The 25586-nt window shown below is 41.1% G+C and overlaps 7 protein-coding genes across 7 annotated transcripts in view; 3 read left to right on the forward strand and 4 right to left on the reverse strand.

Moving 5' to 3' along the window:
* Nucleotides 1–5536, reverse strand: part of LOC126556328 (glutathione S-transferase) — a 327848-nt gene extending 322312 nt beyond the window's left edge. The window contains exon 1 of the mRNA XM_050211582.1: nt 5532–5536. The gene's annotated coding sequence lies outside the window, so the exon portion shown is untranslated. The remainder of the gene's footprint in view (nt 1–5531) is intronic.
* The window catches only part of LOC126568793 (trimethylguanosine synthase), a 151299-nt gene extending 139065 nt beyond the window's left edge, over nt 1–12234 (forward strand). Inside the window, exon 2 of the mRNA XM_050225424.1 lies at nt 9104–12234. Within this exon, the coding sequence (XP_050081381.1) occupies nt 9123–12233 (3111 nt within the window). The 5' untranslated portion in view covers nt 9104–9122 and the 3' untranslated portion in view covers nt 12234. The remainder of the gene's footprint in view (nt 1–9103) is intronic.
* Nucleotides 1–16592, reverse strand: part of LOC126556489 (cholesterol transporter ABCA5-like) — a 137351-nt gene extending 120759 nt beyond the window's left edge. Inside the window, exon 1 of the mRNA XM_050211753.1 lies at nt 16589–16592. The gene's annotated coding sequence lies outside the window, so the exon portion shown is untranslated. The remainder of the gene's footprint in view (nt 1–16588) is intronic.
* LOC126568811 (uncharacterized) overlaps nt 1–25586 on the reverse strand; it is a 230913-nt gene that overhangs the window by 57474 nt on the left and 147853 nt on the right. The window lies entirely within an intron of this gene.
* On the forward strand, nt 4589–5619 carry LOC126567355 (carbohydrate sulfotransferase 11-like). Its single transcript, XM_050223581.1, has 2 exons — nt 4589–4787; nt 4883–5619. The coding sequence occupies exons 1-2, from the start codon at nt 4589–4591 to the stop codon at nt 5617–5619; spliced, it is 936 nt and encodes a 311-aa protein (XP_050079538.1).
* Nucleotides 6587–7641, reverse strand: LOC126556208 (carbohydrate sulfotransferase 8-like). Its single transcript, XM_050211434.1, has 2 exons — nt 7389–7641; nt 6587–7323 (listed from the first exon to the last, which is right to left on the reverse strand). Exons 1-2 carry the CDS (start codon nt 7639–7641, stop codon nt 6587–6589), a joined length of 990 nt encoding a protein of 329 aa, XP_050067391.1.
* LOC126568763 (transcription initiation factor TFIID subunit 1-like) overlaps nt 17506–25586 on the forward strand; it is a 30498-nt gene continuing 22417 nt past the window's right edge. The window contains exon 1 of the mRNA XM_050225372.1: nt 17506–17609. Coding sequence (XP_050081329.1) covers nt 17546–17609 — 64 coding nt within the window. The 5' untranslated portion in view covers nt 17506–17545. The remainder of the gene's footprint in view (nt 17610–25586) is intronic.

Below are 25586 nucleotides of genomic sequence, written 5' to 3' on the forward strand. Positions count from 1 at the left end.
TCCGTGCCGTCATAATTACGATCGATCAAAGCGTTAAAGAATTAGAATGTCAATGAATTGCGCCGAATGGTGAATGTGATAAAAGTGTTTGAAAGGATTCATGCATATTTTAAAACTCTGCACAGGGAAGAGCTAAAGCACGATATTGCATTCCTATTCGTAAGTTGGGGTAGTCAAAATCACATCGGCAGCGCCAGTCTTCACACGGCAGGACCGGGTGCAAATCTCATCCCGACCGTTTCCCCGTAGTGAGTGACTGACTATCCAACTAGGTGGTTTTAGCAAGTCTAGTAAGCCATTAGATAGCCGAAAAGCCATTAGATAGCGTGACCTTAGAACGCCGTTAAGCCAAGCAACAAATATGAAAAAGTACTTATATATGGCATGCTATTGTTAATAATTATTCTCAATTATTAATTGTTTGCAAGAAGCAGCACTGAATAGCTATGATGCGTGCTTTCTTACAGATTAATAATAAAAGTGTCTAAAACACAACTTTCTTGCTTACTCATTGCATTTAGCAAGCAAAACAACCAGCATATGGCTTTATGCATTCGGCTTACCTTGCCTTGACTAAATTATTCTCGGCAGCCGCAAAATTACATTTTTTTCTTTTGCATTCACAACGCTCAGGCTTGTCAACTCTAGCTAAACTCTTTTCACTCTCGTTGGATTATTTTGCTTGTTTTTGCAAAGATATACAAGAGAGTTCCGAACAACGTGTGTCTGCTTTGTTTCTGAGTGCTTTTTGGTAAGGTCTCTCTATTTCTCGTTTTCATTTTTTTTGTTGTTGTTGCTGCTTCTTGAGAGCCATTTCCATTAGGTGGATACTATCAAAACAACAATGCAAATGAGATTATATACAGTGTATCGTCCATGTTTGCCTTCATCCTTCTATTGCCATTTCCCAGGCATTCTCTAAACCTGGAATATCCAACCGTAATGAGTTTGTTGTGCAGTGTCGCTTTGGTTTCTTAGTGTGTTGAAGCGTATCTACCTTCTTCCTGTTGATTACCGGGCAAAGGATTTGGAAGCAGTGTGACGATGCTGGCAACGGCGACATGAAAACGATAGCGCACCGGACAAGGCTCTGGTTTCAATCTCTGGGATATAGTCATTGCTCAAGCGAATCTACACGTGCAAGTCTATTTCATTCGTTCATCATTTTCATCGTTTAAGTGATCATCGCTAGAAAGATGAGGTGAGGGAGAACGGCCCATTCGAGGGTTTTTGAGCTTTTCATTTTTTTTCAAATTGCTTTCTAACTGCCGACTATTCAACTATTCAAACTATCCTACCGACCGGACTTGGTTTCTTGGTTCCATTCAATCAATGGGCTTTAACATTCACATCCGGCAGCAGTGCTTAAACGTGAAAGGAGATTGATTCTTAATCGTTATTAGCTGCTGTTGGTTTTGGTTAGATTTTGAGGTTTCAATAGAGAGATGTAAAATAAACTTTGAATAAATATACTAAATAACTTAATAGATTAAGTAACTAAATATTGTACGGTTGAGGCAATGTTTATAGAAAAATGTAATTACTAGGGAGGGCAATGAAAATAAAACTACCACATTCTACAAAAGACTTTCTGCTTAGTTCAACGACCTGTTAGATTATGTCGGCCATCTAATGGTTTACAAAACCAGTGGTGTGAACACGTCCGCACAAAAGTACTGACGCACATTTCCGAGTGAACTTACAGCAAATGGCTAATAATTTGATTACAGATGTCTTTACTTATTTTTTTTTATATCAGCTGTTTTATAGATTAAAAGACAAGTTACTGTTCTGTCTTGACTGCAGAATAATTAGACATGGTCTTCCTCCAATCGAGGTCAACTCAAAAATTCTATTTGTCGATTCAGAGATCGATTAAGTATCTCTTCGATCGGCGACGCATCTGCTCAAATGCTTCTTTTTGAATTATCCTTCCGTAGTGAGGATTGACTATCCAACTACGTGGTATCGGCAAGTCTAGGAAGCCATTTCGATGGCCGGCATGATCTTAGATGTCGTTAAGCCTAGAAGAAGAAGAAGAAGAAGTTGATGTTGTTAGTGTTGTTGAGTCCTGAAAAGAAGTTTATAATCAAATATTACACCCTTGTATTTTACTTCTTTTTTCCAACGAATTGCACGATTGTTGCCTGTGCCAAGGTCCGTCACTTAATGACTAATGCGGTGCCATCTGCCAAGCGATATATCTGGCTTGTTGCTGCAGAATATAGACGATGCTTAGTTAAGAACCCGATATACTGACCTGTGGTACCTCCGCCAGAGTATGTTCGATGCTTGATTTATTTGGTCCCATGAGGACCTCGTGCGTTTTGTTTTGGCGACGAACTCTATTGCAGCTTAACTATATGATGTGGAAAATGCCAAAACGCAATAGTTTATAGATGAGGCCACTATGCCACACATTGTCACATGCTTTTTCAACATTGAGGATACCTGATTGTTGATGATTTCAAGTCTCGATCGTTCTATTGAATGGTATTAAAGTGTCGTAGAGTGAACATGCCTTAAACCGAATTGCCGAGAAGGTAGGATGGTGAGTTCGGCTGCAGCATCTCTAAGTCTTATGTTAACCACTTTTTTAACAGCTTTTCGAGGATCGAGAGAAGGCTTATACCACGATAACTAGAGTACAGCTGAAAAGACCAAAGAAAATTTACAGTGGAATCTACAACTTATCAATATCAAACGTCCCCTTTGATGCGCACAGTAAGACCGTTACCAGCTAAGAGAATCAACGTTTTTTTTCGTCCTGTCGATCATCTCGATATCATCGTCCTCTCCAACATGTTCAAATCATCATTCGGTCGGGACTCGAGTCTCTTTGGGCGCCTATTTCCAATTGGCCGCCGTTTTAGTGGCCTCCATATAAATCAGAAAAAATCGTTGCGGCCAAAAGACCAACGCTACATAGCGTTGGTCCCTTACCCTGGATTAAATATTGGAATTACTTTATGTGTGTTTGCACACATCTGAAAAGTAACCAAGCTTAAAGCATCTGGTAAAGATGTTAGCATCTAGAGTAACCGGTGGTTACATGACAGCGGCGTCGATCTTCAAACGGCAGGACCGTGGTTCAAATCCTATCCCGACCATCCCCGCGTTGAAGACTGACTTTATCCAACTATCTATACTATGTGGTTGCGACAAGACAATACGATGGCCGGTGTGAACTCAGAAGAGTCCGTTAAGCCAAGAATAAGCCACGCGTGGGTGCCGTTAGGTTTTTTAAGCCCTTTCAAGGATTACTTTATTCACTGTTTTAGTATCTTTCTACTATATGTACGTGGCTGAATATTTTTCAGTTGTGATGCATTGAGTGTAATAATTGATTCTTTACTAATATTTCTGCGGTCACCAAGTCCATGTGCGCTTGTAAACTGGAAAGATAGGGCATTAACTTTTTTTTAAACCGAGTAACTGCATATTACCTGAATTGGCAACCAAGAGAGGTCATAGGTCTATGCTTGTTTTTCAGGATCTTCTGAACTTTCTCGACTCGACCAGAGATGACGCTTGTGAGTACATCTGGTTGAAGTTTCTTGCCCATCTCTCCATTATGTTAATATTGTCGTCTTAGTTGGGTGCGATGCTTGATTCAACATGGTCATCTAGTTGAATGGTGGTGCCTTTAACCCGTACTTAAAGCACAGTTTCTGCCTCAGCTGTCTTTATTGCTGCCTCAAGAGGAGTGATGGACGAATTAACATGCATACAGGGTCATTGTATGAAAAAATAAGTTCAGTTTATTTGTTAAGTACAGAGCCTAGTATGAAAGACATGTACTAATCATATATTTTTATCACATATTGCTATTACATACTACAAAAAAAGCGGAGCTATCGGGAATCATTGTAAGCATTCAGCGCAGCTTTTAGTCACAATCGCAAAAACTTGCTAAATAACCCGTGAAAAACACTAACTATTTACATATATGTTCTTATTTATTTATTTTTATTTATAATTAATTATGACGGTCCAGTGCCGTATTTATTTATTTTTATTTATAATTAATTATGACGGTCCAGTGCCGTATTGTCAACACCGCTTGTGTTGAATAAATTTAATAATCATATTGATAAGGCATTTCCTCCTTATTCTTTGCCTCATCCCGGGCATACTCGGCTATAATTATGTGTTATATTGATGTAAAAATATAAAAGAACCTTTCCGCGTATTTCGATAGGATTGTGTGTGCTGTTCAAATTCGTTTCAGGGAAATCTATCTACATATATGTTTGGTTATTACAAACCGATATGTGAGAATGTGTGATCGTTAAAAAAACATGCATAGGTGATAGTGTCAGTGATAAGTCATAAGTAATCCTAAACATAGTATGATACATGTAACTCTAACAATCAAATTATTATACTGCTTGGTTGTTATTTCAAATGGGTGAGCTAGATGTTTGCTTTTTGTTGATGTTACCGAAAAAGTAAGCTGTCTGGTGAGTTGCTCATACTCGTCGTTGTTCAACTGTTCCGAACGCTGAAGGTATCCCAAGTGTGTGAAGTGAAGGATTCCAGCTGGCCGGCTCGTTCAGCTTAACTCAGTTATATTGCAGCCATCGAAATGGTAACATTAAACAGGTCGTTTTTTATGCGTTCGCAGCTTAAACGCACAATAATAGCGATAATTGTCGTTGGCATACTAATATGGTTCGGTTTAGTGCTATTTATTGATGAAACTGTAACGAAAACCGTAGAAGAAATAAATCGTGATCGATTGTTACATTTACGCGAGACCTGCGAGCGCACCAACAACGGAGGAAGTACGTGTACAGCAGCAGCAAAATGTGTGCACAGTGCACAGAGTTGCCACCAAAATTTTATGTCGTTTTTTGTTGTTGCTTTTCTTTATTTGTAGAATATACAATAGAGACGTCTTTCTACATTCACGTGAAAAACGAGAGCTTGCTGTACTGCTTGGTGTTCAAGTCAGGTACTACTACCTGGTTTTACAACATTAATCGATGGGCCGGTTTTAGTGAGGAAAAAATATTGGATGACAAAACGGACAACTTTATGCTGGCCCGCCAGAAGTATCTTTGGGAAAATCCACAAGTGTTGCTTACGAGCATGAAAAACACCTACTCCTTCATCGTGGTGCGCGATCCGTTTGAACGCCTAATAAGCGCGTACGAGGAACGCTTGCTCGGACAGCTTCATCCTTACTTTAAAAACTTATCGCATCATATCTACAAACTTTACCACAATGATAGCAATCAGTACGGTATACCATCGTTTCAAGATTTCGCTCGATTTGTGGTAGATCAGAACCGCAACAGTCAGCCGTCCGATCTGCATTGGCGACCGATCAATGATTTGTGTACACCATGCTTAGCTAGATACGATTCCATCATCAAAATGGAAACGTTCGGACCGGATTTGGCCTACCTGACGAATCGTACTCACTTGGAGGGGAAAATTAAACCGGTGCACATGAACCATGCGCGCCGTGATCCGATAGATCGATTAATACAAAAGTACTTTTCGCAACTGACCAAACAACAGTTTGAAGATCTGTACGATTTGTATCGTATAGATTTTGAACTGTTCCAATACTCACCGGCTAAGTATGTAAAATATATCAAACAACCTTGATAAGAGGTGTTGTTGTTGTTGTTATAGACTTAATGGTTGGGACGATGGAATAAACAAGGTGAGATTTTAATCACTTACTATTAACTTCTCTTCGCCATTTGGTTTCTACACGTTTTATATTATCTTTAAAATGAGTTTGCTACACTACTTTTGTTGATACTTTGAAATGTCTCAAACGGATGTGTGCGAATGAAATTAAAATAATTTTATAAAATTTGTTCATCGTGCAATAGGGATGCTTTCGGGAAACAAGCATGTCATAGGATAGCGTTTCATTGCTGCACAATGTTAATATAATGTTTAATTTAATTAAACATATAATAATTTGATGCGATTCGGTGGTACAGATGACAGAGGCGTAGGTTTTCAATACCATCCGCCTAATCCTCCTTTGCTTTATTATTTGCCTAAATAAAGCAAAGAAGAAGAAGATCATATAAAAATTTATATAATTTATTTTATTTTGTTATATGCATTGCCAAACACAAATATAAACATATACACAACAAGGAACACATTTCGATGTATGATTATGTATATTCCAATCCTTCGATTTTCGATCTTGCCAAAAATAAAACATTTAATAGGACTATTGAATAATTCAGCTGAGTTAGTTAATGTAGAGCGCTATATTACACTTTTTTTCAATTCTTTTTCATCTTCTACTTCTTATTCTTCTTGGCATTGTACCGATGAACTTTTTACTAGACTTGTGGATTCCACGTAGTTGGATACTTAGTACTCACGTGGGACCGGTCCCGGATGGGATTTGAACCCCGGTTTTGGTCGTGTGAAGATTAGCGACGTTGTCGCCTCACCACCGGGTCGCCTCTTTTTTTGTTTCACAAGCAATTTCAACAATTTATGTTTATTACACAGATATTTTAAATTATAATAATATTGTAATATTTATTACGTTATTTATAATTCACATTACATTTGCAGCAAAAGAGATCGAAGGTGATTTTTACACTAATGCTTTAGGTATTTGAAAGTATGTGTCAGCCGAATATCCAAACAACTCAAAATCAATCTCATAAATACTGTACAATTTGTCCATTTGGTCTCGCGTGAGCTGTGAAAAATATTTCGTTGCAAGCGTTTGAACTGAATCCTTTCGAACGTGATTTATTTGCGCTAGCTTCACTATTCCCTGCAGTTTGGCAGCTTTTACCATCGCTTCCACATCCTGTTGATACGTTTCTAATTTAATTATAAAATCATACTTTGCTAAGCAGGGTGTGCACAGGTTGTTAATAGGGCACCAGTGAATATCTAACGCGATCGTGCTGTTATTGTACTCAACTTCATCGAGAATGTACTGCACAAAGTCGCGAAACGAAACCGTGCCCCGTCCCATGGGATGGTAACGCTTGTAGATGGCCTGTGCAACGCGTGAATAGTAGGCATTTTTCATACTAGCCAGTCTATCTTCGAATGCACTCATTAACCGTTCGAACGGATGCCGGACGATGATAAACGAGAAAGAATGTTCCATCGATTGCATCAATGTGAGACGGTTTTCCTTGGGGTAGAATTTACGCGCCAGATACATATTGTCGATATGCATTATCTCGTACTCCGTGTATCCTGCCCATGAGTTGAAATTGTAAAACCAGGAGCTTGTGCCAGCCTTGAAAACTAGGCAATAGACTAAGCTGTGATTTTTGCTGTGCAAATAGAACGCAGGCTGGAGGTTAGTGTCTGAAAAGTACAAAATCATTGACTAGATCGATTGTATAAGTTTCGCAGAAAACATATTAACTTACGTCCTCCATTGTTCATTTTCTTACAAGCATTCGATAGATGATTGAGCCTCCATTTGTTGATATCAGTAGAGGAAGGCTTTCCACCAAACTGATTGTGAATGAGTTCGAAGTTTAGGTAACAAATGACCACCATGACGATTACAAAAATTCCGCCTATGCACGCCTGTACGTTTGATATGTTTAATGTAAAGAGTTGGCATTTTACATGCCGCTTTATTTTACGGAACATGTACACAATGCACGACACACCCATGATACTCAAACCTGTACTAATTGCCAACGGCTGGCAGCAGCTTGCCTTGTGTAGAACTCTGAACCAGAGAGTATTCTTTGAGATGTCGAATAAGGGCACAAAGCTTATTTTCAGTTTGTCAAGCTTAATACTTCTTTACCGCGTTTATGAACGTGTATGTGATATACATATTTTCCACACACGTGCATGTGGACAAACAAAATAGTTATAAATAGAGCCTTGTTGTTCTTTTTTTTGGATGTACTGTTCTTGAGTTGTACTACATCTCCCACGTGCCGCCAATCAGTTAACAATTGAATGTTATTCATCAACATTGCAAAACTCTTTCTTACGTCACAAGAAAAGTAAACAGTTTCTCTGTTGAAGACTTTGGTTCAGTGTCGGGCACATTTTGGAGCAATGTGTGGGTCATTTTTGAATTGGCTCCGGTTAACCCGTACGTATCAGTTTAAAATATAAAACTTTCTCTTCTGTTCTTTACAGGGTGGGATAGTAGAAGTGATACACTTTGTTTATGTAACAAAATTGCATTTCAATTTAATTTATTTTAAATCTTTCATCATTGCACTTGATAACGGCCTGTAGACGATTTCAAAAATTGTTGCAGGCCACACGCACAACTTCATCATTTCGTCCCATATCTTCTCTTGAATCCGTCCAAATTCAAATGTTTGACGTCGCCCAATTTTCCAAACATGTAATTCCCATATGCTGAAATCCAACGAGATCACATCTGGAGACGAAAAAAGTAAAATAGTAAATACTGAGTGCATATTTACTTTTTACTTTTAAAGTAAAACTCACAAAAATAAATAGTAAATAGGTATTGGCATTAATTCTCCGCTTCAATTGTTGTATAAAATCAACAAGAAAATCTGCATAAAAGATCTAGCTTATAATTTGAATATTGATGAGATATGAGATGTAACTCTAAGGGAAGGAAAATATATTGCTTTTCTATAGGACAAGTAGTAATATTTATAAACTTTAACAACAATTTATTAGATAACTTTTTTAAGAAAGTCCTTGTCCAAAAAGATAACATTGAAAAAAACTAAAAAGTTGTACAAAAAAGGCTCATGCGAAATATTTCAAATCCCCTTTACAACTGTCAACGTGTTCTAAAAGACCACCCTTTACCAGCGCTGTTGTTTCAAACTTCGGCAGTGTTCGGATTTTTGTGTTTATATCTGTGGTAGTTGAGTTCTGGTGAATGTAAATAAAAAATGTCGATCTGAAAGGAACTGAAAACCAAAATCCCCTCCCAGTGGTGTTTTCAATGGTAAGTAAAAACGCGTAATGTAAATTTTTGTTTTTCCCTGAAAACAAGTTTTAGAAGCTCATGCAGCCCTCCCAGATGTGAATGTGTGTGTTGGGCTGGAGGGCCAAAGACAGAAAAAGCATTGAAATCATTGGGGACTTCCACTGTACACCACCTGTCTTGTTTCAGCACTGACCGTAGGTAGTGGCACAAAAACACGATGAGCGCTTCCGAGGTTCACTGGGAACCCCTGGCCGAGATTTACCTGTCGCATCCGTTGGTGTTGGATAAGAAGAAAAGCATTTATTGCCTGTGCAGTCGTGTATTTATCAAAAACTGCTACGATGTTTACGTGTCCACCCTGGAACGTGGTGATTCCGTGCCCTTGATTACATCGATGGATACCATCGCACAAACGGAACCATCGTCCTACACTCCGACGGCCGTAAAAGCGGTGGAATCGAAAGGTGTTGGTGATGACATAGAGCAAAGCGTACAATGTTTGGCCAGTGGCGTTGCATGTGACGAGATTTTGGATGTACTGGACCGTGCTGAGGTGGACGATGTGTTTATCGAGGAACCACTAGTAAAGCAGCTAAGCTTCGGACGCGATGGTGTGCGCAAAATGCCTTCTAAATGGGGTGATCGCGATGGGGGCACTACCAGTGATGCCAGCTGTTACTTCAGTGCCAGCGCAAGCCACTCGGACACCAACTATTGTAGTACGGACGAGCACGAACATGCTGTGCTGTACGCTTCGGGCGGTGGATCGGGGCTGAAGACGGGCAACTCCACGGTGCGAAGTATTGTAACGTCCGGGCTGCATTCCAGTGATAGTGGCGCTGATCTGTCGGAAAGAATTCATGAACGGAAACTATCGCTCAAGGATGAGCTGCTTGAGAGTGGCGAACGCAATTCGGGATGTGGTGGTGGGCCAGCAGCATCCTCCGCAGTAATGGAGCGTAACAACAGTCTTCCAGAGGCATTCGGACGCGAGGATCTGCACGATGCATGGGAAACGTACTGGAGTAAGCATGGGGAAGCAATAATATGGGCGTCTTGGATTGAAAAATACAGCGACTACATCAATCCCGAGTACCTGGAGCCGGAAGATCATGACCAGGCCACCGGTACGAATACACCCCACGAGAAAAGTGAGGCCACGCCGGGAACTGCGACCGAGGTGGATAAGGATTTCTCGTTCGACAACGATGCAATAACGACCACGAGCATGCAGATCGTTGTGTCCGCCTGTTCACCCCATCCCTACACAAAGTCGACCTATCAAATGGCACACTGGCCATTGCATTGCGGAGATGGGGCAGCGGATAGCAGTGGTTGTGCCGGAGATGATGTACTTTGGTATGCTCACCGTTCTGGAAGTTGCGAAAATGAAGCTCTCCTAAGTCCACGGTGCGATTCGGTTACGTCGAGCATACCGCTTACGGTAGGCACTACCGATTCCATGACGAATGTTACGCGCATGACAATTTCAAGCTACGATTTCTGCAGCTCGAAAGTAAGCTCCGACAGCTCAAACCTGTCCGAAAGTCTTAGTTCGGAAATTTCCAACGAAAGCTCGAACAGCTCCGACATGCTAGAAACGGAATATTTGGTTGGTGGGAATCAAACTGGTGCCGGAGCACCAATACCGCCCGATGAGGAGGCTGCGATGGACGGAGAGCAATACTGGCAAATTCTGTGGCAACAACATTTCCAAGAGCTGTACGCGAAACAGTATCACCACTTTATGGCCGAACACGCGCACGACGATCAGGGTGCGGTTTGTGGCGAACGAAGCACAAACTCCAAGTATCACAAACGAAAGCGCAACAGCAATAATGGCACCAGTCGGGGTGAAACATCACGTTCCTATCAGTTCCAACAGTCGGAACATGTTCTTCCCGAAATGGTGGCGGAAATGCGGCTAACGCGTGGAGAAGAAGCGACCGAGCCTAAAGATGGAAATGACGACCAGAGTAGCAAAGACACAAAAGATGCAAAACCGGCAGAATCGGTTGAAGATCTAGCGGCGGTTCTACAGTCGTACGGTTTACCAACGGCATTTGGTAAACCGGTAGCACAATCACCGGCCGGTGATGGAGGCGACGAGCGACCACCGAACGAAAAGCCAATTAATCTGAAACGAAGTCACGAGAGCGATAATGAGGAAACTCCGAAGGAACGCTTGAAGGCAGCCTTTGAGCTGATGGGATACTGTTTCTCCGATCCGGCAAACGAAACCGAATCGATAATAAACCTTTCCGGCGAGGTTGTGTATCGCAAAAAGCACATTCGGTTGCACAATCGGATGCTGAAAATGAAACACTACAAACCGAAACACACGTACTTCGATGACGATGGGAATGAGCTGCAGGCAGTGGGCGGTATCGATAAGGTGGACTCTGCCGCTCCGGAAGCGCTGCTACTGCACACGTCTTCCGATGACGATGAAACCAATCCCGGCACGGTAGGGAGAGCAAGCGTACGATCGAGCACGATTCTGGAATATAGCCAACATCCGGTGACTATCGAGAAGGATCCGGACTCGCTGGAAAGTGGTGACGGACCGGCGGAGACAGTCGTCGATCCATCGGCACTTGCTTCCAGCGAAAGTGGATGCACCCTACCAGTGGTGGCAAGCGCCAAAAAGGAGAAGAAAAAGAAGCGCAAAACCAAATTTGTGGCCAGTCTGCCAGCAGACATCGCGAACGATCGCTCACTACAAAAGTACTGGTACAAACGGTTTTCACTCTTTTCCCTGTTCGATGCGGGCATAAAACTGGATCGAGAGTCTTGGTTTTCGGTGACACCGGAAAAGGTGGCCGCACACACGGCTGAACGGTGCCGATCGGATCTGATCGTCGATGCATTCTGTGGCTGCGGAGGCAATACGATACAGTTTGCGTTCAGCTGCCAGAAGGTGATCGCCATCGATATCGATCCACGGAAGATTGAAATGGCCAAGCACAATGCGACGGTGTACGGAGTGGCGGACCGGATCGAGTTCATCGTTGGTGATTTTATGCAGCTAGCCGATCGTTTGCGGGCCGACGTTGTGTACCTTTCGCCACCGTGGGGTGGTCCAGGCTATCTAAAGGAGGATGTGTACGATCTGGAGCAATCGCTACTGCCAGTGCCGGCCACCCAACTGATGCAAGCGGCACAGCGTGTGAGTAAAAACGTTGCCCTCTACTTACCGCGTAATTCCAACACGCAGCAGCTGACGATGTTGGCCGGACCGAACGGAGCAGTCGAGATCGAACAGAACTTCCTCGATCGTAAGCTGATCGCACTGACCGCATACTATGGAGAGTTGATCAACGAATAGATCGTTGGTGTATTTGCATTTTTTTTTGCGCAATATAGTATGTATCAGCCAGGAGACCGAACACCAACACTGTTGCGTTGAAAATAAAATGTGCAGGGGCTGCATTTCGCATTTTTTCGCACCGAACACGCTACAAGGCGACGCACAATTGAACGGTTATTTTCGCTTTTAGCTTAAGGTAAAGGCAGATATTATTCAATTCGAATAATACTATGAGGGCCATGTAATGTAGCTGTTGTGGCACGTAATTAATATAGCGTCGATGTAACTGAGGTTAGTTTTTCGTTGAAAAAACAGTGTTTCCATGACATCGGCACATCTAGAAAATGAGCAACCATCTGCATTTTAAGGGCGATTTTTGTGGTCTAAGCATGGGAAATCTATGACGATTTGTTAGGTATTTCTTTCAGGCATAAAAATGATTGTCACATCTCTACTAAATGGAGCAAGAAATTTAAAAAAGGAGCCAGGAACGAAGAATAGGTGTTCTTCGCCATCCGAACAGGAAATTTTGTGTGGGGTCATCAGTTCACTTGCATTTCTCATAAGTTACTGTTATGGATTTCAAACGTCTTGTCGTGCTTCCGATCGACTCCTTGCACTAGTCAGTCAGTCAGTTGGATTTGTCTATAAAACACCAAATATTTCGTTTAGGACGAAACTTTTTTTTAAATAATGAACTTTAATGCCCATGCCTAGGGCATAAAAATCGCTTAAAACAGATAACACAAACTCTCATATTTTAGATGCCCTTGTTTCCAAGTTTGCACTTGATACTACTAGCCCCTATTTTCATTAGGACAATCTTGAGTCTATGGTTCTTGACGAAAAACGAATTGTGCATTAGGTTGCGATTTTAGATGGATTGCGTTTATGCTTTCGTTAGGCAAAGATACTTAGGTTAGTGGTTTGTGTTCGTGTTTGAATATTTTTCTTCGAAACATATATATTTCTGATAAAGCATATATCTTAAAACAATTTTATTTTCGGTATGCCTGTGTGTGTTTGTTGAAGAAGAAAGACTACAAAATATAAGATAGTAGTAAGTGTAAGAAAAAAAGAACGATAAAAGTAATGAAGTAACGCTATAACATAAACTGAGTAACAAGGCATTAGTAGAACTTGCAGAAATTTATCAAAAACGGTAATAAAATTTACTTTATTTCAACATTATACTTTGGTCTGGATCCCACTGCTAACATATTACCCTTCGGTCCAGTTCCGAAAAATGTTTTTTTTTTGTCACTGTTTCGTGTCGTTTAGCTGCGTCGTGTAACGAACCATCTCGTGTCTCCTGATATGCAGTGTGAAGGAAGTTCATGTTCAAGGTCGATACTCTCTTGCTCATTTTGAAACAGGTTTTATCTGTGACAGGTTCATTCGAAAGATGCGCTGTTTGGAGGTTTTACGTAAAGCATGTATGCTTGATTTGCTCATCCAACTCGCTATCTGTTTCTAGTGAATCTGTTTCTTCTCTACAAAAAAGTGCAGTTATTTAGGAAGACTTCAATATGATCCGCTGCTAGCTGTTGATGGGCGGTAACAAACACGAAAGTTCCCTGGGGCATCATATGGATTAATGCACTTCGATCGATTACGTAGCATGCAGATTGAAACGTCGTGTTACCACAAGCTTTTGGCGATCACGAAGTCGCAGTGGGACACACGAAAGGTTAACGATTCTAGGGTATTTCGAAACGGACACATAACTATTATTGGTAAGAACTACAAAAACAAAAAATGTTGCGAAAAATAGTTTACAAACATTTATTTGGCTACAGATGCTAGTAAGAGTAGTGTTGCACTAAATTATTATTGTTGCTCGCAAATAATTCTTGTTAGTTTGTACCGATTACGGTTGCCATGGTATATCCCTTTACCATTTACCGCGACAAACATGAATCGCGGCGTGAAACCCAACACAAACAGGTTTTGCCTCACACACTTACACACGCATCGGCAATGTAATATCCATCGTAGAAACAAAAGTACTGGGCGGCTAAATTCACCTTGCGCACTTGATCAATGGGTCGTGAACATGTGGTCGTGCACAAACATAAGCGCAAAATAGGCTAGGAAACCCCCAGCACAGCATACGCGATGATTAGAGGGAATACTTTGCTGGCTTGTTGTTGTGGTCGCCAGGCAACATCGGCAACCAATCATCTAACCGATTCGGTCGAATCAGTCAGTCAATAGGACACGGCTGAGGAGTACGTTCGAAGCAGTTGCACGTAGCGTGTTGCTGATGAATTGAAAAAGGATATCGCCTATGCTGGAAAAAGTTTGCAATAGTGAGAAAAAGGAGTTTGTTTTGTGTTTTTAATTTAATTCACAAGTGAGTTTTGGTTGTGTGTGCGCTATCGTAGCAGTGTAAATAGTCGTTATTATTTAAAGATAATTGTAAAAAGATATTTGTTCATCATCCGGTCATATTTTATGGCCATTCATTTTTCTTTTCCAATCGACTATATGCAAGCCCTGAAATATTCGATGAAAGGCAGCGTCCTAGTAGCAGGGAACAAAGTGTGGAAAAAAAAACTAACGATTTTACTTGTCGCGACAGCTTTAGTCGGTGTTAATTTAATTAAAGTGTAGCTGTCGTCGTTTTCTGTGGCAAAATAGAAACCAAACCTTGCCCAGATGGAGGTCAAAAACGTGAAAATAAGGATATAAGTAGCGTGATGTATTGTCCTAATTTTTGCATGCTTTATGCGCAGTTCGAGCATGGAATCAATGAGGTGTGAATATACTATAGTGAAATAACTAAAGTACAGTGATCGCCAATAATATAATACCATTATTTTGTTCACTATTCACAACAATGATTTTGATACTTTTACTAGCTTAAATTTTTTTGGTAGAAGGATTATGAACAACTGAACTATCTATAGCATCTTTGGTTTTCAACAATGATTGTGTTTAAAAAAATTGTGTAAAAACTGAAATATGTTTGAAAATTTTCGAGTTAACGCCCAAAATTATATATATTTTTTTAATTTTAAATTGATGAAGGTTCTTATTTACGGTATTTATTGTTTGAACCATATTTTCATTCTTGAGTCTCGAAGAAAGCGATTAATAATCAATTTCATGATTCATCCAATGACAGGAACGTGTGTCCAAAATGTTCAACTAAATTTTAACAAAAAAAAATCAGTAGATTATTTGAAAATTAACTTCACAATCTCATTTTTGCCTGATGTGAAATATCAAGCTATTGGCAGTCACTGTGGGCAGGAAACATATTTTAATCTAAAATATCAAAAAGTTGAAAGATCTACTTTCATTTTTGGTATAATATTAGTTAATATTTTAAATGTATACTTCATCGCCTTGGCCTTAACGACCTGGCGTAACGAGGTTACGCCAGCCATATAATGGATTATAGTAAGACTTTCAGCCACCGCCGCTGTTGGATAGTCAGTCCGCAATGGGGGGAACGATCCGGATGGGATTTGAACCCCGTTCCCGTCATGGGAAGACGGGCGCCAGTATCATCTCTACCACCACCAGTATACTATTCCACATGAATTGTAGTCAATTGTTTGACTTAATTTTAGTCTAGGAAATGTTAGTTTACAACCGTAATGAAAATTTCACTAAAAACGTTAATCGAATAACTAAAAATCGTATTCATTAACTTTGCACAGTTAGAAGAGCTAGAGAACGAAACACCTGAAACAGATAATCAAATCGTTTTACATGATGATTTACAAGGACTTTACGTTTTTTAAGGCATTGAAAAAACTTTTCTCTCTGCATTGTATTGCAGTTCAGCACGCAAAGGCTAACGGGGGAAAATTAGCACACGCAAGAACCAAACACAACGATGATAATTCCTCCGTCCTATTAGGAGATTTGGATCGCGTTTTTCACTTGATTAACTGAAAAGAAAACTATCGATCAAACCAAAACCGTGGCTATAGTCTGTGCCTTGTTTGATGCCATGGAAACGAGCATTTTCTTTTTTCGGGGTTTTTGTGTGGAGTTTTCTCGGTTGTTGCAATTCTCGCTGTATGATAAACTGACGATTCTGATGAGCTCCTGTGCTAGTAACTATCCGCCTAGCAAAACCTACGCACCTTACTCGTTTTCGATCGTACCCCCACAAAGAGAGAATTTAGTAAACTGCATTCGATCAAGCATGCCTTGGTTTTTGTTTTGTGTGTGACTTTCAGCGTTAGTTTCCGTCGTAGGTAGGTTGCAGCTGGTTCAATCGATCCAGCCTTTCCTTGGCTCAAGACGAATTGAGCAACAATCGTTGTGCAGTGCGTCGTTTTGCTTGGGATCGGTACGCCTGTTTGCAGGACGGAGGAGACGCGAGATTCTGATACGCGATGATGATATCATACGGCGGCCCGCGAGCAGAGGTACCTGTCGCGCATATAATTTTTGTGTTGGCCCCGCGTGGCTCTTTTGTGTAGTGGTGTGGTTGTTGATGGTGATGATGATGGTTGCTACGTTCACGGAGATTATGACGTGCTTCGCTCCAAAGCGTGCGCTGTTTGTGTGTGGGTATGCACTGGAATGCCACCGTCCGATCGATCTCGGGCAAAGGCGACAAATGTCCAGGTGGGAGCGAGAAAGAGTGAACGCAGTTTAACGGAAAAAAATTGAACGAGGAGCATTACGTTGGTGGGAGAATGGGATGCGACTACGTTCGGTCGAGTGAGAAAACTCCATTCAATACCCGTTTGTTCGCTTCACTGGCCAAGCCCAGGGCTGTGTTTTGCTCGGGCAAACAGACCACCGCCAAACGCGCTTATCCGCGGTCGCTTCGCGATTAAGGCTAAGGGAGAAAAAAAAGAGGATTTATCGCAGTACAGTGTACAGCAGGCAGGATTGAAATTTTTGAATTAAAATGACGCAAGCGTGGTGCTGATTAAGCCGAATTGTGGGATAGTTAGTGGTGATGATGTTAAAAAGCGACGAATACTGCGTTCCTTCATCAAGATTATAGTGCCCGACATGCTTTTTGTGTGAAATTCTAGGATAAGAAAAGGAAAAGCAAGTGCAAAAAAGTGGAGTAACAAAAATTTAATTCAACAAATAGCCATCCAATAAGTTCCGTGGAGTGAAATGTTTTGAAATAAGTGTGTGTGTGTATGTGTGATAACGCTATTTGAAATCATTGATCAAAGCAGTTGAGTGGTCGAATGTGATCGAAAATTGTACCATGATTTATCAGTGAAGTGCCGAAAATCAATCATCCACTATCAGTAGTTGTTTGATCTACGAGTGCAAAACACAACGCCGACGACGCCACCATGGATAGCGACACTGATTTTGAGCGAAGCATCAACAGCGCCATGGACGCCTTGGAGAATGCCATCGAGAACGGTTTCGACGAAGACTTCAAGGATCGGTTCAACCGTAAGTTTCTTATCGGTATTTATGTAGTTCTTATGACCTATCGTAATGTTGTGTAGATAAATGGTAGATACAAGGCTTGTTCAAATTTATCCAAATCATCCAAATGTTCAAGGTATATATCGAATTATAGATTAGGTAACATCTAGAAATGATGTCATACGAAGCATTCTTCTGACTTAATGGAATTAAGTGTATTAATTAACAGCAGGGCTCTCATCCGGATTGTTCACTCCGAAGTGAGGAGTTACTATCCAACTACGTGGTATCAGCAAGTTTAGTAAGCCATTCGATGACAGGCGTGACCAAGTAGGCCGTTTAGCCATGAAGAAAATTTAATACAAATTTTACAACTTCAATAACATTTCGCAACAGTCGCGATCTATTTAAAAACCACCAAATGAATGCAAACTCCGTTGGTAGAGGCCGTAGCGGTCTTCAAACGGCAGTACCGGAGTATCAAATCCCATCCGGACCGTTCCCCCGTAGTGTGAATTGTCTATCCAACTACGTGGTATCAGGAAGTCTAGTAAGCCATTCGATGACCTAGCATGACCTAGCAGGCTTTGAGAAGAAAAAGATTACAAAGTTCCACACTCCATGTGAATTATATCACTGGGTGAATCATAAGTTCCATTAGATGGATCGAAACCCTGTGTAAATCATCACCGGCCGCCGACAAACTGTCGTTGGTTGCTTGATAGACTATGATAACGCCCGGTAAAAATCGATTTAACATGCTCATAGTAAACAGCTGCATTGGGTATGGGAGTGTAGGTGATTTTCATTTGACTCTGTTGTAACTTGATCGCACACCTGTGTGATTGAATAATGGAAACTTTTTAAACATGTTCTGCAAACTGTTTTAGCTGAATGACGCCTGATCTCAATGTCGTCAATTTATTAACAAGGCGGTAGTAAAGGCATTCAAAAATCCCGTAGTATCATGATAGTAGCAGGAAAGCCCATAAACTTGAACGTGTTTTCTTTCGCATGTTTGGAGGTTATCATTTTCAAATTAGTCGTTGATGGCGTTCGAATTGGTTTGGTTGAGGGTGAAGCAATCAATCAATGTTTGTGGTTCCTCGAAGAACTAACTTTCAGCTCACCTGTGAGGCGGGGGGGGGGGGGGGGGGCGCTCACCCGATTGGTTTGACCTCGGACTGTTGGCCGAATTAGGGCCAGCCAAGGATAAGCAGTGAACAATGATGATGATGATGATGAAATAAGCTCAACATCGTACCGAAGACCACCAAGAATTACTAGGTCCTCAACCTGTGTGTACATGTGTGTTGGGCAGCGATCGTCGTACCTCCAGTGTTCAGTGGGTAAACGATCCTAAATAGCATATTCATAGCAATGGCCGACCAAGAGTCACATGTGCCATAAATGGATGCCATATTTGCGTCGATGGCGATCCAAGCAGGGCCCTAAGATGTTCAAAGTGCTAGTATGCTCGAACAAACAAGCATCCAGACGGTTGATCTCAGTGCATCGAACACCGGAGAAGGGATCGACGTGAGCGATAGATTTGATTCAATTATACGCGTACTTGGTGGTATTTATTTATGATTTCCTTAGCTAGTAGCAGGCAAACAAAGCTCATGTGTAATCATGATGTCGTTACAAACACTCTGACGAAATATTATTACAGTGTGAAATGCTTTTGTTGCCCTACATACATTGCATGTACAAAGAGTATGTACACTATTCCAATAAGAGAGTACACTCAGAGGTGCAAATGCGTCTACTATAGTTGTCCTTATATTTTAGCGGGTGATGCCAGAGCTTTGTATGCTGTTCTGTTAGGAACGTTAATAGTACTCCCACACACCGCATTGCAAGTTGGTGCGCAATTTATGCTCATACCGTCAAAGCTACTCCAAATCTAGGTTGGAATGCCATTCGTTAAGCTTGAACACGTTGATCAGTGATCAGCGGCGTAAGCTCTCGTGCGCGCCCCGTACACGTTCGGGTGATATTTTGCTAACGGAAGAGCGCCCGTCCGTCGTGGGCATGGGTTCCGTATTCTCGTGCAAAATAAACACACGACCGCTTAAAGAAAGAGCGAAAAATTGACTTGAATCCACATTTTGTGGGTGTCGCCTGTGCCACAAGCGTTCTACAAGCAAGCATGATCATGCGCCTATGGCGTTCGCCTATACGCCTATACAAACCCGCGCTAAACCAAACCCCTCCAACACGGGTGTAACGCTTTCAGAGTCGTAAGACGCAGAAAATGCCAAGACATCTTGACAGTAAAGCTGAAAAAAAAAACAGTAAGATGGGAATGGAATGGAGCTTGTTTGGTGTTATATGGGGATAATTTATGCACACTAAAAAAAAGTTGACTGCGCGGAACAAAAAGTTTACCGTCACATACATCCCGGACTAGATATTCCTCGCAAACACCACTGGGTGGAATTGCGAAGAAACTTTCAATTTAATATTCATACCGCTGCTGGAAGTTGTTTATATTTTTACGTAGATTATTTTTAGAAAACGTGTGTATAATTTTTTATCGCGAAAAATAGATGATGCCATCAACAAAAGCAAATCACGATGAAATAGTATTAAAATTTAATGCTTTCGGCAGTAAAAAACCCTTTTTGGAGAAGTAATAAGATCATTGGTATGATTGGCTAATCTTTCTGATTACATTATTATCTTTATCAGCAAAAAATATTTAACAGTGACATAACGAAATGCATTACACCACTCAAATGCTCAGTACTTGTTCGAAATACATCCGCTGGTACGTCAACCTTACCCACATATTTTGAAGCCCCGGTGGAAGCAGCAAAACGATAGGACCAGAGGTCGAACAAATAAACAACATAGAGCGGCCAAGGAGAGAGGTGTTTGTTTGTTTGCACTTCTCGTAAGATAAGATAATTCATCCGCATTCGGCTATATGCGGCATGGTGTACCCATCTGTTGGTGGTGTTTTGTTGAACGAGCTGAACGAAGTGTCATTTGATGAAGTTTTTCTCTGTTGGTTTTTCTAACTCATCTCACTTAAACTCGCCGATCGGCCGTGTCACCACACCACGAGCGATTGACATTGAAGGATGCCACTAACTGGAATTAATTATCAATAATTACCACCACGCCAATGACATCACCAGTTTGCACTGTTCTTTCGATATTTTTCACAGCATCTAGTGATATAATTGTTTGTCTCAACAATCCCACAGCAAAGAGCTGCACGACTGCGTTTTTAATCAAATTCAAATTTTCATTTGAATAGTACGATAACTTAAAGAATTGTTTAACTTTTGTTACGATTTCGCAACGGCGATCTCCGAATTCCCGGAATTCTGGGCATTAACGTACCGCTTGGTTGTTAAGCAGTCGCTCAGTTTAACGCCTAATGAATATTTCAACAGTAATACTGCTGAAAATTGAGCTCTCGTCCGCATTTTTGCTATTTGGTTTTGCAATTTGCAGCGCGATCTTCCGTATGATGGTTCCGGCCTGAACTTGACACACACGACGTTCAACAATCACGATCATTCATTGACTTCAATCTCGGGAAGACGCCTTCGTATTGTGTTACGTCCTTCTTCAGCACTACAGCTCTTCAACATCGAAGAGCGAATCTCCAAAGGCATGCTAATGAATGCAAAATTAAACAATGTGGGATTGGTGGAAGAATGTGCGTCTCGTACCCAAAACGATCAATACACTGATACAAGACGGCGACTTTTTTTTTCATTTTGAATAAAAAAGACAACCGGATACAATAGACGTCATTACGGGGAGGGGACAAAAAAGTATCGGAACAAACCAATTCATTACCATCGAGACGTGCTTGAAGGACGTGCAAATGAAGCCAAGACAGGTGGGAAAAAGAAACTGTAACGCTTATCGGTACGAGACGCATCTTTGGTCACATTTCTAAAAGATAACGTATGTTTACGTAGATCGGTTTCATTTGGTGATCTTACGTTTTTAGCGACCCAGCAGACCATTCTGCTGCGGTAAGGAAAACACTTTTTAATTGTGTAATAGCAGCAAGTCTATTAAGGCATTAGATGGCCGGCATAACTACGTAGGTTGTTAAAGGAGAGCTAATAAGAGGCGGAAGATCCTAAAATACATTTTTTTTACAATATTTACTCACATTTGAAAACCTTCTAGTAGAGAAACCGATTTTGACTACCAAAAAGTGTGGCAATTTTTTTTAGAAAACAATATTTCATCGCTCAAGACATTATTACTTGGTGTGCGCCGAATTAGCCGCCGCCGAAGGACTACAGACCGACTGTCCTGTCTACCGAAAGACCTGTCTGACCTGTCACCTGTACTGTCTGATCGAAAAACATCTTCACCGGCAGTGCTAGTGTTCTGGCTGCCTTGGAACACGGCACCTCCAAAGACCCCCACATTCAACTCCTTGACGTCAAGATGGAATCAAAGTCCACAGCTATTGTTTTGCTAGATGTTGAAAAGGTTTTCGACACTGCTTGGCATGATGGACTCCTATATAAGATGGCAGAATACAATTTCCCAACTTATATTCTCAAAATCATCAGGAGCTACCTTACACAGAGAACTTTCAGGGTTGCTTTGCTCTTTGCTCTCTCCAACTCAACCAGTGCCCCAGCGGGCGTCCCCCAGGGAAGTCTACTGGCTCCGCTGTTGTACAATCTGTACACGACGGATGTCCCGTTTCTACCTTGCGATGGCCAGCTGTTCCTGTTCGCAGACGACACTGCCGTTACGGTTAGAGGTAGGAGTCTGGTGGAGCTGGGAAGCAGATTGCAACGGTGTCTTGATGTTCTTCTAAGGTATGCCGCGGACTGGAAAATTGGGATAAATTCTTCAAAACGCAAACAATGATCATTTAAAAAGAAGCCTTACTCCACCTTTGAGTTCGGGAGTAAAAATACATGGTACAACTGTGCCGTGGGTAACGTCCATTAGATATCTGGGACTTACGATAGATTACAAAATGCTGTTCAGAAGGCATGTTGAAACCATCCTTGAAAAAGGGCATTTCCTTTTGTAATGTCTCTACCCATTGATCTGCCGTAGGTCCCAGCTATCAATGCCAAATAAAATAGCAATTTTCAAGTTAATTATCTTGCCGGCAGTAACGTATGCACTCATGTGCAAGGACACCTCTGCAGACTCCAGGTCATACTGAACAAAATTTTGCGCATGATTACTGACACAAACCGCTTCACTTGAAACACGGAAATATACGCTATAGCCGACGTGAAACCTCTAAAAGAGATATTGGAAACACTATCAGCAAAATGTCGGGATCGTTGTAGGAATTCTCCTTTCGCGCTTATCCATAGACTCCACCCATAGCCTTATCCATAGGCACAATAGCGATAGCTTAGATAGTATATTATAGAGCTAGTTCAATGGACTAGGATAAGTAATTAGCAAGTAGCATTAGTAGTAGTATAGAATAATGAGAAAAAAAGAAGTTTCTGCTGGTAACGCATCATCAAAGTCCATGCTCAACATGAGACCTCATATTAACGTCAATAAGGCAAAAATTTGCTCATACTGTTAAACGAAATCGTTGGTCCTTATGAAGCCTTTATTATGTATAGATTATGCTCCGAATTGTAAATTGAATAAACTTTATATATAACTCCTCGATGGCATCCCTTCCTCACCCGAAATTGTTTTATGTTGAATTTCGGGTCACTCCGGAATTCACGGTAACGAAAAAGCCTATTAACTTGCCAACAATGGTCCACTCCGTCCTGATGAACCACTCAACACCTTTCCCGCCGAAATGCCATCCACTTCACCACTCTATCTCGCAACACTGGAACTCTACGTGGCACAACCTAGACCTAAGCAACAAATTCACATCCAACGAGTCCTTTCCCGGCTTCGTATAGGTCATACCCGCCTTACACACTCCTCGGGTATGACCTATAAGAAGCCGAGAAAGGACTCGTTGGATGGCACTGGATTCGGTATCTTCCCATGAAGCGGTGTTGTGCTTGATGAGACAAAATGGGACCTCCCAAAAAAATCTAGTCCTTCAATCTGTAACTTCGGTGGCGTTGACATCACAGTCCGCCACATCCTCACCGATTGCCATGGATACATGACACACCGAGCCACCTGCCACCCGACAAACTTCATCAAAACCGCCATATTCGATTTTTAAGAATCAGTCATTTATATAGAAAAATTTAAGCAATAGTTTTAACTTATCCATTATCATATGCTATAATCGCAATAGTGTTCCATAATATTTAAGCCACACCTGCAAGAGTTTTGTATTAGATTATAGCACTTATTTATACAGTAGAGAGGAGAATGTAGTCTCTAAGACTTAAAGCCTCTATAAAAAAATGTGAAATGCTCTTTCATTAGTTAGAGCATTCATTTGAGAATAACCCAGAACTAATAGCTGGCGACGCTTGGGAAAAATATAGATTTGACGATCGAAAAAAAAATCCAATCTGACCTCGGTAGCAAAAATCGAAAGAGTTGAACTCAAAACTCAAAAAGAGTTGAACAAATGGGGTCAATGATGTTTATTAAACCAGAAGACCAAATTATCTACAGTAAGATACCGAACGGAAAGGATTATTATATTGAAAAAAATGTTTAGTAATAAAACCTATCAATTTTTTAAGAATATTTTTTAAGAACATCTGTTGGATGCACGATTTGAGTTAAATCTAATGCATTCAACCATGTGTTTTAGTATTAGGTTTGTTATGCATACGCAGTTAAACGAAAACTTTGCTGTTTAAATCTTATAAACGGTGTTACACAACATTGCAAGGCAAGTATTCTGGAAAGTGTTGAACAGACGTTCGAAAAACAAGAGTGAAGCCTCATGCAGACGTTTGGTGGAGGGAATGCATGATGTCAATAGTAATTCAATGTAGTTAGAAGCTATCGAGGTTTACCTTGAATTGTAAACATCCAAGAAAACGTGCAACATCGATAAAAGTATGTACACTGATGGTGTCATTGGTTAGATGTGTTTGCAAATCCAATTAGTACCATTGAATCTTGTAGCGTACGGTTTGAAGTGGTAAATGATTTTAAAGTACCAGAGATGCAAACCCCAGAATGCAGTAACAGAACATACGTGAAAAGTAAATTTAGACTAGAATAATTTAAGGAAGTTTCCCTAGAAAAGTGTTTTGAATTTAAATATTTGTGCTTTAAAAAGGTTTAAAAAAATTTTGAATATTGGGTTCATGGTTTTGCCAACACATTTTGCTTATCAACAGCACCATAATAAGGTTTGCAAAAATTAATCCCATCGCTTTGTCGTCGTCAATACGTGGCTTCTCCAACGTTGTCGCTTTGACATTTTAATCGAAATTGGCTTTCTCTTCACATATATCTTTCCAACAATGGAGAATCCGTCCCGATTGTTGCCGAAACCGTGTGCAATGCTGTCAGCATCCCACAAATGTAAAACTCTTTCCCTCAACCAGCACACAAACACACAGGCACACCCGAACGTAAGAGAAACGCAGCGATGATCGATGCAACGATATTGAGCCCGAAAGCGTAATAATCGATCCTACGCAATTTCCCGATTATGGTAAGACCGGTTCTGGCATTAATAGTCGCTTCTTGCGAGTGACGAGTTCGTGTAAAAAGTGACCACATTACCACCAACCAACCGGATAGTGGTTGTACCGGTTTGTAGAGTTTGTAGTCTGAAATTGTTCATTGGGAAGCGTTACCACCGTCCAACTAGCCTACATTTTGTGCGTGGCAGCAAATTTAGGAGTGACAGCAGTTTCCGATATTTCCGAGAGCGCCCCAACATCGAAAACAACGGACCGACATGGAACGTGCGAGCAACCGGAAGTTATGGTTTAGTAAATTAATTTAATTATAAGATTAGCTCATGTCAGACGGTTCCGAATGCGGTTCGATTGGACACGGTGTTCTCTATTCCGCTTTGCTTTTCCCGCTCCAGCGCTCATCAATCCCCTCACCGGAAGTATAATGGAACGAATTCGTGAT

This window comes from Anopheles maculipalpis, chromosome 2RL (assembly GCF_943734695.1).
Source record: "Anopheles maculipalpis chromosome 2RL, idAnoMacuDA_375_x, whole genome shotgun sequence".
NCBI classification, from domain to species: domain Eukaryota; kingdom Metazoa; phylum Arthropoda; class Insecta; order Diptera; family Culicidae; genus Anopheles; species Anopheles maculipalpis.

What these genes read in the sequence shown, in the direction of transcription:
- LOC126567355 (XM_050223581.1), top strand. Translation starts at nt 4,589, where the DNA reads ATGGTAACATTAAACAGGTCGTTTTTTATGCGTTCGCAGCTTAAACGC. An exon ending in GCGCACCAACAACGGAGGAA is followed by an intron (nt 4,788 to 4,882) that starts GTACGTGTACAG and finishes CTTTATTTGTAG; the next exon opens with AATATACAATAGAGACGTCT.
- LOC126556208 (XM_050211434.1), bottom strand. Translation starts at nt 7,641, where the DNA reads ATGGGTGTGTCGTGCATTGTGTACATGTTCCGTAAAATAAAGCGGCAT. An exon ending in GAAAATGAACAATGGAGGAC is followed by an intron (nt 7,324 to 7,388) that starts GTAAGTTAATAT and finishes TGTACTTTTCAG; the next exon opens with ACACTAACCTCCAGCCTGCG.